Source organism: Heptranchias perlo, chromosome 2, assembly GCF_035084215.1.
Source record: "Heptranchias perlo isolate sHepPer1 chromosome 2, sHepPer1.hap1, whole genome shotgun sequence".
Classification (NCBI taxonomy): domain Eukaryota; kingdom Metazoa; phylum Chordata; class Chondrichthyes; order Hexanchiformes; family Hexanchidae; genus Heptranchias; species Heptranchias perlo.
The window spans coordinates 45,193,310-45,208,733 of NC_090326.1; the positions used below are offsets into that span (position 1 = coordinate 45,193,310).

A 15,424-nucleotide genomic window follows, 5' to 3' on the forward strand; every position below is an offset into this window, starting at 1 on the left:
AACTTAATAACTTAATGAATGGGACAGTCCCATCTGTCAATTAGGAGCGATGAGTTTGCGTTGTTGTCTTGACTCTAAGTTTAGAATTCAGCTCCCTGTTGACCTTTTATTTGGTATGCCTCTTTTTTAAATACTGGAGCTATCAGTAAATTATAGGAGAGAAATTTGTTTAGGCCCATTTTTGGGCATGAACTGATTGGCGTGCACGCCAGAATGGCAGGGGGTAAATGCGGGCTGCCAGCGGCCCGCGGTATTGCTATGGAGCCAGGAGAAGTACCCTGTCCTTGTGTTTAAAACAAAACACTTGCTGTTTGGTTGGCGGCCTCCAGCGGTCCCTTTTTTAAGGAACGCAGGTTAGGCTGCAAAAGAATCTGAAAAACTGGAATCCACATGCTCAGTTTGTAATTTTTGTTACGGGTCCTTAAACGGGCGTTAGGCCCCTCATTAGCACAAGCAAGAGGCCTAATACCTGTTTAAGGCGGCCACCAGGGGAGCCTGAATATCGCCCAAGCTGATATGCATGAGATCTATTTCAGGTGCCTTTAGGACATGAAACGTCGCCCAGCAAAATTGGACCTGTTTGCCCGTTTCGCGCCCAAGTAACGGGCGAAACGAAGTCCAATTTCATCCCCACTGTGCCTTTTTATTCATGGATTTTTAAGTACCAGTTTAGGTTATCTTACAGATGTTGAACAGAACTGCTAGATAGCTAAAACCCAACAGGCTTGTGGTTTATTATGACATTTAAAACCTTTAACATCCTGCATTATTTCAGAAAAGTTGTAGAACATTATAGTTTACTTCACAATTTATACTTGAGGAATTTCATCCACTGTTAATAGAAACAGAAATCTATTGAAGGTAATTGTTAATTGCTATAGAGTGCAATTATGTGTCCCATATGGTTAATATTTTGTTAACATGTAAAAATGTTTTCCGTATATGATTGTGACTGTGGTAAATTATCCCTCCTCATTCTTCTCAACCTGACAGCAGCCTTTGACACGGTTGACCACACCATCCTCCTCCAAAGCCTCTGCTCCGTCGTCCAGCTGGGTTGGACTGTGCTCGCCTGCTTCCATTCTTATCTATCCAGTCGTAGCCAGAGAATCACCTGCAATGAATTCCCTTACCGCTCCCGCATAGTTACCTCTGGAGTCCCCCAAGGAACTATCCGTGGCCCCCTTCTATTTCTCATCTACATGCTGCCCTTCGGCGACATCATCCAAAAACATCGCAGATTCCACACGTACGCTGACTACACCCAGCTCTACTTCACCACCAGTTCTCTCGACCGCTCCACTGTCTCTCGTTTGTCACACTGCTTGACCGACATCTGAGCAAAACTTTCCTCCAACTAAATATTGGGAAGACCCTGAAGCCATTGTTTTTGGTCCCCACCGCAAACTCCCAAGCCACTGTCTCCATCCCTCTCCCTAGCCACCGGCGAAGGCTGAACCAGACCATTCGCAACTTTGATGTCCTATTTGACCCTGAGATGAGCTTCCGACCACACATCCGCTTCATCACCCAAGATCGCCTATTTCCACCTCTGTAACATTGCCCGTCTTCGCCCCGCCTCAACTCATCTGCTGAAACCCTCATCCGTGCCTTTGTTACCTCTAGACTCAACTATTCCAATGTTCTCCTGGCTAGCCTCCCATCTTCCACCCTCCATAAACATGAGCACGTCCAAAACTCTGCTCGTATCCTAACTTGCACCAAGTCCCGTTTACCCATCACCCCTGTGCTTGCTGACCTACATTGGCTCCAGGTCTGGGAATGCCTCGATTTTAAAATTCTCATCCTTGTTTTCATCTTGATCTTATCAAATGGCAGAGCAGGCTCGAGGGGCCAAATGGCCTAATCCTGCTCTTAATTTGTATGTATGTTCAAATCCCTTCAAGGCCTGATCCCTCAAAGATATCTGCGCTCCTCCAATTCTTGTCTCTCGCACGTCCCCGAATTTAATCGCTCCACCATCGGCGGCCGGGCCTTCAGCTGCCTAGGCCCTAAGCTCTGGATTTCTGCCCTAAATCTCTCTGCCTCTCTACCTCACTCTCCTTTTTTAAGATGCTCCTTAAAACCTACCTCTGACCAAGCTCCTGTCCTAATATCTCCTTATGTGGCTTGGTGTCAAATTTTGTTTGATAACTCTCCTGTGAAGCACCTTGGGACATTTTACTACGTGGCGGAGCAGGCTCGAGGGGCCGATTGGCCTACTCCTGCTCCTATTTCTTATGTTCTTATGTAAAGGTGCTATATAAATGTGAGGAGTTGTTGTTGTTGTATTATTAATGTGATTGTATGTGGATTTTCCAGCTGAAGGCGAAGGATGTTGAAATCCAAGCAACAAAATGTGAATATGAACAGAAACTTAGGCAGGTTGAATCCATCAGAGATGTTTCTGCTGACATGCCGCAGGTGAGACCGCTGAAAGCTTAGCATTCTTCCCCTCCCCTCGCCCCTCCTTTCTACAAGCAGCAGCTCGTACTAGAGAACTGTTCCACGTGGTCACTCCCCATGTATAGGCCGAAACAGCATTGTGGTCATAATCTTAGCATGCTGATAATGGGCTGGCTTTGTGCAAGATCCTACAATTTTAACAAAGTTGTGGTTCTGATCCCAATATTGACCACGGTACATTATTTTCATCTGACCTCTATCATTGAGGAGACATTTTTTCCCTCCAACCAGCTTGTCGTTAGCCTGGATGTTGAATGCATTTCTTCTACATAATAGCTGTTGAGGGTCTTGAAGGAATTGAGTGCAAACAGGTTCAGTCCTGTTCTCCATGGTGGTGAAATTCACAACACGAAGTTGCCTCAAATTTTGCACTTGCATTTATTGCAAAATATAATAGCAGTGTACCAGGTATAGAGATCTTGTAAACTGAAAAACAGCCCACTTTGCTGCTATTTGGGAAATTTATTTTGGAGCTATCATAATTATAGCCTGCAGAGAAATTTGGATGGATGCACTGCTGCAGTTAGGAGTGGGAGAAGGCATTTTTAAATTGTGGTTTGAGGAACCCACCCCAGGTGTTTGGACAGGTCAGCATGACCTTTAATCAGTCTCCTAAGGAGTTGATATGTAGAAGACGTGCTGGGGTAGTAATTGCTTGCTCTACTGGAGCGCTGCCGCCAAAACTCCAGTTGAAGGGCCCTGAATTTGGCTGGGGTCCAGATAAAGCAGGCCCTGGCCTATGCTGGAATTTCCTGTGGGGCCTTGGTAGGGATGAAATCTCTACCTGCCTCTCACAGCCAGTGATGCCAAGAGACTCCATCAGGAGTTCCCACACTCTGATCCTTGGTCAGGTCTCTGAACAATTGATGCGGTATGCCAGATCTCATCAGGCATACCTGCCCAATTTTGGTGGAAGTTGGGCCCACTTGGGGTTCTAGACCAGGGGCGGGCCTCGACTCATAAAGATGAATGCAAAAGTTGTTGGAGGTGGGGTTAAAGTGGCCGCTTCTTGTAAAGGGGCCCTTGAGCATCCCAAATTGTGTTTTTTTTTGGTGGGGGCAGTCTGGCACACCCCTTTCCCCATTCTGGCCCACTTCTGGGCCCTGTTCTCTAACCAAACAAATTCTGTTAGTCAGTGGCTGGTGCAGTCCTGGTATAACTGCTGGGATTAGACCCACACAAATCTAAATATTCACATCCCCTTAACTTGATAAACATACTCATAAAAAGGTGCAACAAAAGCTGGCTGTATCTATGCTGCCACTGGAGTATGATAAACTTATCAAGTTACATCGAAACTACAGCACAGAAACAGGCCATTCGGCCCAACTGGTCTATGGCTGGCGTTTATGCTCCACACGAGCCTTCTCCCTACTTCATCTAACTCAATCAGGATACCCTTCTATTCCTTTCTCCTTCGTGCCTATTTTTTTTATTCATTCATGTGATGTGGGTGTCGCTGGCTAGGCCAGCATTTATTGCCCTCGAGAAGGTGATGGTGAGCTGCCCTCTTGAACTGCTGCAGTCCGTGTGGTGAAGGTACTCCCACAATGCTATCTAACTTCCCCTTAAATGCTTGTTATTTGTCTCAACTACTCCTTGTGGTAGCGCGTTCCACATTCTAACCACTCATTCAGTAAAGAACTTTATCTTGAATTCCCTATTGGATTTATTAGTGACTATTTTATATTTATTTTTAAAGACATAATTTTTGTATTTTTTCCTACCCCACAGACTCCAAGAACCCCTCCTACTTTCCAAGCAGATCCAATTAGAATCTTAGACTCACAGCAGAAGGAATTGGATGATCGAAGGGCATCCCTAGCCACCTTAGAAGTGTTGTTGAGAGAGATGGAGTTGGAAAGGACAGCCAAGAATGAAGAAATTCTACAACTCAAGGTAGTATACAAGGGCTTATTTTTATTAAGTTATGACAGTTAAACCATGTAGTAAATCTCTCTAATAAGATGTAAGATGCTAAACTGAAACCTCATCTGTCTGTTCCTGTAGTTAATCCCATGGCACTATTTAAAGTAGAGCAAGGTGTTTTTCTGGTGCAAAAGCAAACATTCCTCCCTCAACCAACACCACCAAAAACAGATCAATTAATCATTCATCTCATTTGTTGTTTGTGGATTGTGCTATGTGTAGATTGGCTGCTGTGTACCTGGAAACCAAAAGTGACTACATTTCAAAAATAATTCAGTAGTTGTTTAGTGCTTTAGACTGTCTTGAAGATAAATGCAACTTTCCCTCTCTTCCATTCCCTCCCACCCTGAAAGAGAAGCTTCCTGTTTGTAAATGGCTCCAAGTATGGCAGCCATCTAGACAGTGGGTATTAGCGGGCTGCTGAATCGTGGGGTGATTCTGGTCCTTCACAGATACACTCTGAATTCCAACAAGGATCACTAGATACAAATAAATAGCAGAAGCCCTGGCTGACTTTTAAAAAAATCCCTTCCATAGACTTTGACAGGCTAATTGTAGAGCCCCATTATTGGTTGAGATTGGCTAATTTTGTACAGACCAGAGATCTAACCTAGCCTGCGTGGTTCTGTAGACTACCCAATATATTTACCAACTGAGCCACAGAGCTTGGATTGTCTGTTTTTCTATATAGTATTACAGTTAACGAGCATGTGCCTTATATCAACTGTCATGGCTTTTGAGTTAAGATTTTAGCTTTTGTTGTTTAACTCTTTAAACATTTAAAAGAAAGAGCTGAAAATGGTGTACTTCATACAAAAATGATGTCTATGATTTTTAGCACTTTTCCTTAGGCATGTAACCTAATGGTTTTTGCTACCTTGGATTTGTATACCAAAACAATAAGAGCCATGTGATGGATCCTGCAATATAGGCTAGAGGATGGCTACAAACTTGAACTTGTCATTGATGAAGTCACAAAGATTGTTTTTATAATTTCTGGAATAAATTCAATAGTATTGGTTAAATTAGAGGATGGTGCCTACCAGTCCAATAGCCAACAGTATTGTTAGTGGGATGTTCTTTAGATACTTTGGGGTGGAGAAGTATTTTAAATATTTTATGTATGCTAGAAACATAGTTCATTCTAGATGAATATACTGGCTCAACATACAGATTAATGGATAATCTGATGTAAATTTAGATATTCTTTGTAAAATAAATGACAAAATAAACATACTCTTAATTTTCAAAATACTTCGATTTTGGTTTGTCCACTTGGAATGAAGTCTGGTTTTGGCTTTAACCCAAACTAATCAACTGCGAATTTAATATATATCTCTCTCTCTCTCTCTCTCTCTCTCACACACACACACACACACACACACACACACACACACACACACACACACACACACACACACACACAATTAGGGCAAGGAACAAAAAAGTATGTATATGTGTGTGTGTATGTATATGTATGTGTGTATATATATGTATGTGTGTGTGTATATATATGTATATGCACAAACACTTTTTTTGTTCCGTGCCCTACCAGAGTAAATCATTCTACCAATTAAGTGGTTGAGATTTATCTCCTCCTGTTCTTGGAGGAAGTGATATGTGATGGGCCAAGTGCTGAAGCAGCCTGAAAATTCAACGTTACACTCCCATGCAAGTTCTTTTGAAATGTATGATTTAAGGCAAAGAAAATGGAAGTCAAATGTCCCTCATTTTTGACTTTTTTTCTTCCCCTCCCAAAAACATTCTAGAGCCAGTTATGTGAATTAAAAAATCTGCGTCTGGAAATGGATGATTTGGAGAGGCATTGTCGGAATTTGGAGAGCTATCGAGCAAACTCACAGAAACAAGCACAGGAAAGGTACAAAGTTGTGGCTACAAGTCTATTTCTACAGCTGATGGTTTCTCTATGAATGTGAACAAGGAAAACTATATTCTCTGTTTAAAAATTAATACAAAATTATCTGTCTTTAAAAAGTCAAATCATTTTAAAGCTTTGAGTCCAGGAGTGTGAGGAGCTTTTATTTTTTTTATGATTTTATTTTACTTTTTTTCTTCTTCCTCTGCCTCATTATCTTTCACTGGAGATCCACTACATTGTCTCACCTATTGTGGAGCTAATTTAATCTGAGTAGAAATAATCCATTACTAACCCAGCAGCTTTTTGGCTTCAGCGTGAGCATCAGTTACCCTACCTCATTCTGTCGACACTGCTCCTAAGGTCAGGTCTCTTGATGTTTCTCAGCAGTTATTATTTAAAAAATATATACACTTTTTAAAAAAAAATAAAGACTGAAACAAAATGTTCCTTTTTTAAAAGGGGTACCAATGACTCTTAAAAACGTGGTGCTGTTTATGTCTCTCTCAATTGTAAATAATAAATTTAAAACTTATAACCAAAAACAAAACATCATCTGTGCTCTGCTGATCTATAATCAATCAGATTCATAAAGTATCTTTTAGCATTTCAAGAAGGCTTACCAAATTGATAGTACAAATAAATATGTATCCATGAGAGCATTTAATTCTCCAGTTCTGATCTCTATCATACACCGTGGATCTAATGTGCAGTTACTGATCCATGAGGGCCCATCCCCACTGTTAGCGTTGTACCATGGGTTTCACAATTTCTTCTTTTTAGGGCATGAGGTACTTACTGCCGTGCCTTTCATTTTTTTAAAAAAAAGCTCTATCAAGAAATTGCAATTGTCTACAGTGTAATCCAATAATGCCTGAAAAATAAAGTTGTAGTTACAATCCTGTTCCTTGTGGATGTTTGCAGTGGTGACTCAATGGCAGCAGTTTCCACCACATCCCAAAAAGTCCACTGAAAAGAGACACATTCTTTGAGACACAAGCTTTTCTTTTAAAAGTGCGAGGTTGGGGAGGGGGGTGGCGGCGGTGGTGGGGGAAGAGTAACACAATCCTTGTCCAGTTTTGCACCCTTCATGATAAAGACAGCAATGTGGGCTTGTTCTACAAATAGGGCTAAAAGATAGATAGAATTGCCAAAGCTCCCTGGGTACAATCACATCATGGAGCAGCTACTTAAAATGGAGTGCAGCACTTGCAAGTCTGAGGATGGTGGACATTTCTTAGCACCTGATATGGGAAGTGGTTTGCTTTGCTTTGCTTTGTTTTTTTGAATTGTTTGTTTTATACAATACTGCTGTGTAGTTGAAAGCAATGCTCAACCTTTAGACCACTGAGGTTCAAGAAAATCCCTGTCTTCCTGGGTTGATCTGTTTTGTTTTTCAGCATGCATGGAATGACCCTGAAATACTGTAATAAAATACAGCTTGCTACTGTAATAGCCCTAAATTAAAACACCCAAAACATAATTTTTACATGAATGTTAGACACAACTTGGAGTATTGTACACAGTTCTATTTTCCATATTATAAAAAGGATATGGAGGCACTGGAGAAGGTGCAAAAATGATTCACAAGGATGATACCAGAACTGTGAGGATATACTTATCAGGAAAGGCTGAACAGGCTGGGGGTCTTTCTTTCTAGAAAAGAGGAGGCTGAGGGGTGACCTGATAGAAGTCTTTAAGATAATGAAGGGGTTTGATAGGGTAGAGGTAGAGAAAATGTTTCCACTTGTGGGGGAGTCCAAAACTAGAGGTCATAAATATAAGATAGTCAGGAAAGAAAGGAGTGGGGTGGTAGTATTGATCAAAGAAACTATTATAGCACTAGAAAGGGATGATGTAGTTGAAGGGCCAAAGACAGAATCTATTTGGTTAGAATTAAGGAACAATAGAGGAGCTATTACACTACTGGATATAATAGAGGCCACCAAATAGTGGGAAGGAGATAGTGGAGCAAATTTACAGGCAACTTATGGAAAGATGCAAGAACCATAGAGTAATAATGTGGGACTTCAATTATCCCTATTTGGCCTGGGACAATAACAGCATAAAGGGCAAAGAGGAGGAGAAATTCCTGAAATGTTACGAGAACCTTCTGCAACAGTGTATTTCCAGCCCAACGAGGAAGGGAACAGTGTATTTCCAGCCCAACGAGGAAGGGAACAGTGCTGGATCTAGTTCTGGGGAAGGAGGTGGAGCGTGTTTCAGTGGGGGAGTGTTTGGGGAACAGTGACCATCATAATATCCTTAGGTTTAGAATAGTTATGGGAAAGGACAAAGAACAATCAAATGTGAAAATACTAAACTAGAGGAGGGCTAATTTCAATGAGTTAAAAGGGATCTTGCCCAGGTGGATTGGAATCAAACATTGGCAGACAAAACAGTAATTGAACAACGGGAGGCCTTCAAGGAGGAGTTGGTTCAAGTACAGAGTAGACACATCCCTATGAGGGGGGAAAGGAAGGGCATCCAAAACTAGAGCTCCCTGGATGACTAAAGATAGAATTAAAATGAAACAGAAAAAGGAGGCTTATGACAAATGTAAGATTCATTATACAGTAGAGAACCAGGCTGAATACAGAAAGTACAGAGGAGAGCTTAGAATAAAAGGGAGAGAGTAAGAGACTAGATTAGAGGCTAACATAAAAGGGATCCCAAAAGAATTTTATTAACATATAAATAGTAAAAGGGTAGTCAAAGGAAGGGTGTGGTTGATTAGGGACAAAAAAGATTATCTTGTGGAGGCAGAGGGCATGGCTGAGGTACTAAATGAATACTTTGCATCCATCTTCATCACTAGAGAAGAGGATGCTGCCATTGTAACAGTAAAGGAGCAGGTAGTAGTGATATTGGATAGGATAAAAATAGATAAAGAGGGGTTACTTAAAAGACTGGCAGTACTCAAAGTAGAAAAGTCACCCGGTCCAGATGAGATGCATCCTAGGTTACTGTGGGTAGTATGGATGGAAATTACGGAGGCTCTGGCCACAATCTTTCAATCCTCCTTAGATATGGGGACGGTGCCAGAGGACTGGAGGATTGCAAATGTTGTACCCCTGTTCAAAGAAAGGGAGAGGGATAAACCCGGCAATTATAGGCCAGTCAGCCTAATGGTGGTGGGGAAACTTTTAGGACGATAATCTGGAACAAAATTAATTGGCATTTGGAGAAGTATGGGCTAATAAATGAAAGTCAGCATGGACTTGTTAAAGAAAAATCGTGTTTGACTAACTTGATTGAGTTCTTTGATGAAATAACGGAGAGGGTTGATACGGGTAGTGCGGTTGATGTGTATATGGACTTTCAAAAGGCAATAGACTGGTAAGCAAAATTAATGGCCATGGGATTAAAGGGGCAGTGGTAGCATGGATACAAAATTGGCAAAGGGACAGAAAGCAGAGTAGCAGCGGTGAATGGTTGTTTTTCAGACTGGAGGGAGGTATACAGTGGTGTTCCCCAGGGGGTCAGAATTAGGACCACTGCTCTTTGATTATATATTAATGACCTGTACTTGGGTTTAGATGGTGTAATTTCAAAGTTTGTGGATGACATGATACTGTGAAACAATGTGGAGGATAGTAACATACTTCAGGAGGACAGACAGACTGGTGAAATGGGCAGACACATGGCAGATGAAATTTAACGCAGAGAAGTGTGAAGTGATGCATTTTGGTAGGAAGAATGAGGCGAGGCAATATAAACTAAATGGTACAATTTTAAAAGGGGTCCAGGAACAGAGAGACCTGAGGTGCACATACACAAATCTTTGAAGGTGGCAGGACATGTTGAGAAGGTTTTTAAAGCATATGGGATCTTGGGCTTTATTAATAGAGGCATAGAGTACAAAAGCAAGGAGGTTATGCTAAACCTTCATAAAACTCTGGTTAGGCCTCAGCTGGAGTATTGTGTTCAATTCTGGCCACCACACTTTAAGAAGGATGTCAAGGCCATAGTGAGGGTGCAGAAGAGATTTACTAGAATGGTACTTGGGATGAGGGACTCCAGTTATGTGGCGAGATTGGAGAAGCTGGGGTTGTTTGCCTTAGAACAGAGAAGGTTAAGGAGAAATTTGATAGAGGTGTTCAAAATCATGAATGGTTTTGACAGTAAATAAGGAGAAACTGTTTCCAGTGGCAGAAAGGCCAGTAACCAGAGGACACAGATTTAAGGTGATCGGCAAAAGAGCGAGAGGTGACATGAGGAAACATTTTTTTTAATACAGTGAGTTGTAAAAGTCTGGAATGCACTGCCTGAAAGGATAGTCGAAGCAAATTCATTAGTAACTTTCAAAAGGAAATTGAATAAATGCTAGAAGGGAAAACATTTATAGGGCTGCAGGGGAATGGGTCTAATTGGATAGCTCTTTCAAAGAGCTGGCACTGGTACAATGGGCTGAATGGCCTCCTCCTGTGGTGTAGCTACTATGATGCTAATAAATCCAATTTGAATACAGGAGAAAAATCTTTACCCAAAGAGTGGTAAGAATGTGGAACGCACTACCGTTAGTAGTTCAGGCAAATAGCATGGATACATTTAAGGGCAAGCTAGATGAGGGAGAAAGGAATAGAAGAATATGCCGATAGGGTTAGATGAAGAGGGGTGGGAGGAGGCTTGTGGAGCATAAATAGTGACATAGACAAGTTGGGCTGAATAGCCTGTATTCAGAAGGTTGACATGGTTGTGTCAGGGATGCAAGCAGCCAGTGTTTCATGTGAGAATTGTAGCCTGACACCTTGTGGAGTAAGTTCCTCTATGGAACTTTGAGGATGAAATTATTCTGGTGAAATTTTTATGTAGCAGCTAGATGTTATACCCAAGTGATGAGATCATTTGTTATTCACACATATGTGAGTGAATTTTTGGTTCTGATTGTGATTTTAGTCAATTCTTGGTTCAGTAGTTGCACTCTTGTGTCTGAGTCAGTAGGTTGTGGGTTCAATTCCCACTCCAAGACTTGAGTGCATAATCTAAGTTGACACTTCAGGGCGAACTGCATTGTTGGAAATGCTGTCTTTTGGATGAGATGTTAAACCGAGGCCCCATTTGCCGTATGGACATAAAAGATCCCATCGCATTATTTAAGGAAGAGCTGGTGAGTTCTCCCAGTTCCCTGACCAACATTTATCCCTTAACCAACATCACCAAAAATGGATTAACTGGTCATTCATCCCAATGCTGTTTGTGGGACCTTGCTATGCATAAATTGGCTGCTGGTTTTCCTACAAAACAGCAGCTATACTCCAAAAGTAATTCATTGGCTAGAAAGCACTTGGAGAGTCCTGAGGACATGAAAGGTACTACCTAAATGCATTTTCTGTCTTTTGCTAAGATCAAATTGGGCTAATTTCCTTGACCAAATGTATAAAGAAGTCTTGGATCTCAGATCAGATTAGGTTAGGATTTAAATTTTCAATGTGGTCCATTTCATAGGTAGATTGATGTGAATCCTCTCTCGCTGCCTGGTTGTATAATGTATTTTATTCCAATTGTATGTAGCACTCTTGATTTTGTAATATTGTTTTCGCCTGAAAAGAATTGATAGAAGGAGTTTGCTTTGGTTCCACAGCTGTTGAGGTTCTGATTATATAGCTCAGCGAAGTTCTCTCTCATTCTCTGTGCATTACATCACAGTGTAGGTCGATACCAAAAGTGGTGTGAGAAGCCAAAACAGATAGAACTTGCCAGTTGGGGGAATAACTTATCCCAATAAAGCCTGAAATTGTAATGGCTACTAATATGTTTTAAATAGTGTAAAATTACTGAAATAAACTACTAATAAATGTGATCTTAAAAAAAAAAATTGATCACTTTCAGATCAGCTTGATTTTCTGTGTTTCAAATTTGTTTTCTTTTGTATCAAATAACTATATGAATTTGTTTAACTTTTTAAAGCAATAAAATAACAGAGCGGCGGCATCCAAATGAGCCAGAGAAGAAGTTAATAGAAGAATTAAAGGCTAAGGTATTCCTATTTTCTTATGACTTTTTGGCATAGAAAAATTGACATCTTTTGTGTAAATTTACCCTTCATTTTTGATTGGACAACTTGTAAACATTAACATTGTCAAAAAAGTACAATCATGACAATGTTGGCTAAGCTATAAGTCACAAAAAATCAAATAAAATGAAGGGAGGAAGAAAGCAGACAGTCATCAAAATCTTGGAGTTTAGTTTTTTTTTATGGCTCAGCAAATTCCAGGTTCTCCATGTTACAGCGCTATGTAGTAGCCACAGTTTGCTCCCCAAATACAATGCGTTGATTTTTTAAAAATCTGGATGGAACGGCTCCGATGGTTCAGATCGGCAAATCCAGTGAGCAATTGATTTATCCAGATTCAGTTCTGCCTTGTTAACTGACCTCAGGTTGTGGTAGAAATGCTAAATTTACCTTCTGCACACCTAGGCTAGGGAGAGAAAATTGGCTCGAGATCCCACTCTTGCTTGCTATCCAGCAATTCCTGATGTGAGGGCGAGATTGATCTTGGTTATAATGCTGACCATGACTGAATAGCCTGATGGATGCAATCTGATATCTCGCTCAAGTGCCCATCACCCATGAAATTCTACCCCAGCAAGGAGTCAGTGTCTTTAGGAAAGAGGGGAAAGAAGAAAATCTGCACAGGGTGGTGGTTGGGGGGAGGACAAATGAAGCCAGTTATTACGCCCAGTTTAAAATGTGCAGACTTGGAAACAATAGCTGTCTTTTTTTAAGATATGAAATGTAGATTTTGTTACGGTTTATTGTGGTCATAGAACAGTGATTTTATTCATTTAAAAATTTACAGGAAGCAGTAATAGAAAAACTGGCCAATGTGGAAGCTGAGTAAGTAGATATTTATTTTTAATGTAACCATCACATGGTAATATTTGTTTACAGCGAGGTTTGGCGAGCTCAGTTGATAATGGCACCGTGTGACTGAGTTATACAGACCAGAAGATAACTGGTTTAATTCCTGATTTTTGCTGTTATCTGATAGCAGCCAGGATGGGGGTTTCCTAGAAATAGATTCAGCCATAGTGTTGCTAAAATTGATCTCTGCATCCCTGGATTAGAAAGGGAAGGTCCACCAGGATCACTATCCGGTGATGTCTGCTGGGAAGTACACATGTCAACTTTGTGTGAGGACAGAATTGTGATGCCTTGGACCACCCTCACTGGCTGAATAGCTGCTAACCTTCGCTGTCTGGGCTCATACGAACAGGGTACTGTAGGGTACCAGTGCTTTTGCAACCATGTTTGTGCATATCTTGGTGCCTTCAGGAGAGAAGGGAGACAATATGTGGGGGGAGGGGAGATGGGATGGAATTAGGCTTTAAAAATACCAAAAAATTGAAGAAAAGGGATCTTATAAACTTTCAAAAATGTTGGTGATTCCTGTACAAAATGTTAAATTTTGCAAAATGTGATTGAGTTTAGCTAATCAGAAAATGTCCACTGGTCATCATGTATTTTCATTTTCCTGGTGGGATGATTTTCTTTGCATTTCAGAGGTTATTTTGTTTTAAGATGAGTCTTCCATGTCCATTCCTCCTTCCTCCCCCGCCCCCTTGCCAAGCAAGCTTTTTTTTCCCTGAAGATAGTGTTAACTCTTGATGGGGTATAACTCCATAGCCATTTTTGGATACCTTGCTCAACTAAGCATTCTTCATTCATAAGCCTTGAGTATCCTTAGGCCATTTGATCATGGAGACTTCAAAAGCTTTGTACTGTACACACATGGACATTTCACTAAGAATCACTGGATGCTAATTTGGGGGTTGGGCGGGGGAGAACCTTGGCTGATTTCTCTTTTTTTTCCTTCCCCCCCCCCCCCCCCCACACACACACACACACACACACACACACACACACACATATCACCCCAACCCAGGGCACTGAGGCTAACTAACGCTGTAGCCCCAGCTGAGATTGGTAAGCTTGGCACATACAAGAAATCAAACCTGTGATTTTCTGGTCTGTATAGTACCAGACTACATGATGCATTTACCCACTAAACTATTAGGAACCTGTTACTCATCTTATTCTGTCCTCTATTTGTATCAATTCAAAGGAGTCCTTTCAGATCTTTGTTTAAAGAAAGGTGAAAAAGTACAAAAGTAAGTCCTAAACTGGTAAACAAAAACTACATAGCAAAATCTTTTGTATATTGTGCACTTTTTTAAACTTTAAAACTGCATACAGTTTGGTGCAGCTTCTGTACCAGGAATTATGCTTGTTAAATTGTTTCTATCAATCTCTTCTATCTATAGCTTAACAGAGAAAAGAACAACACTGGAAGTTATTCAGTGCTCCATAAAAGAGTTTCAGGAGGAACTAGAACGGACCAGGAGTTTAGAAGCAAAAGCTTTCAATGACAAGGAAGAGTTTCGGTCAGCTCTCGAATCTGCTTGTGAAGAGAAGGAGAAACTTACTCGGGTAATTAGTTAATTTGTTGAGTTAAGACCATAGAGAGATGAAAGCAACAGTTCAATTGGATTCACCCAAGGGTAAATCATTGAGTTACAGGAAGGAATAAAAAAACTTGCAAGCGTGAACCTTTTCCAAGACTTTGCCTTTTTAATTTGTTGTATATCACTGCGGGGTGGGGTTGGTGGGGGCGGGGGTGAAGAAGTGACAAAGGACTAGTAGGGGTTGAGTTTCTGCTAGTAATATCGGTGCAATCCGAGCTAAATCAACTGAATCAGTGCAAAATATCGAATTTTAAATTAAGTGAATTATGCCCAGAAACACCTGTGTTCATGTTTTTCTGAGATCTTTTATGCTGGTTTAAGATTCAATTTGCCCGGATCAGGTCCTGGCCACATCCCTAGGTCGACATTGTGAGATTCCTCCGATTTGCACTGGGTCGGGAAGGCTCTTCAAATTGCGCTCAATTTCTTAGGCGCACAGGCACTAGTGGGCATGTTTTTAAAGTTTTTACATATCAAAAAATATTTAATTTACTAAAACTGACTAGAGTACACCAATGAAACTAGTAATTGGTTCAGTATAGTTTTTTTAAGTCATTTTCTTTGATTTTTGAATCAGGTTTCTCACAGGTGGAGGATTGGACACTCTTATTAAAAATGCTTATTTTTGCTGATATACCCATTTTCAGCTGTTAATAAAACTGCACCAGGTTACCATGCTTAAAT

General features: G+C 40.9%; 1 protein-coding gene across 1 annotated transcript in view; it reads left to right on the forward strand.

The window, feature by feature from the left end:
- Positions 1-15,424, forward strand: part of kif15 (kinesin family member 15) — a 93,250-nt gene that overhangs the window by 71,089 nt on the left and 6,737 nt on the right. The window contains exons 28-33 of the mRNA XM_068001822.1: positions 2,323-2,424; positions 4,201-4,365; positions 6,165-6,274; positions 12,182-12,251; positions 13,075-13,112; positions 14,540-14,705. Of these exons, the coding sequence (XP_067857923.1) occupies positions 2,323-2,424; positions 4,201-4,365; positions 6,165-6,274; positions 12,182-12,251; positions 13,075-13,112; positions 14,540-14,705 (651 nt within the window). The remainder of the gene's footprint in view (positions 1-2,322; positions 2,425-4,200; positions 4,366-6,164; positions 6,275-12,181; positions 12,252-13,074; positions 13,113-14,539; positions 14,706-15,424) is intronic.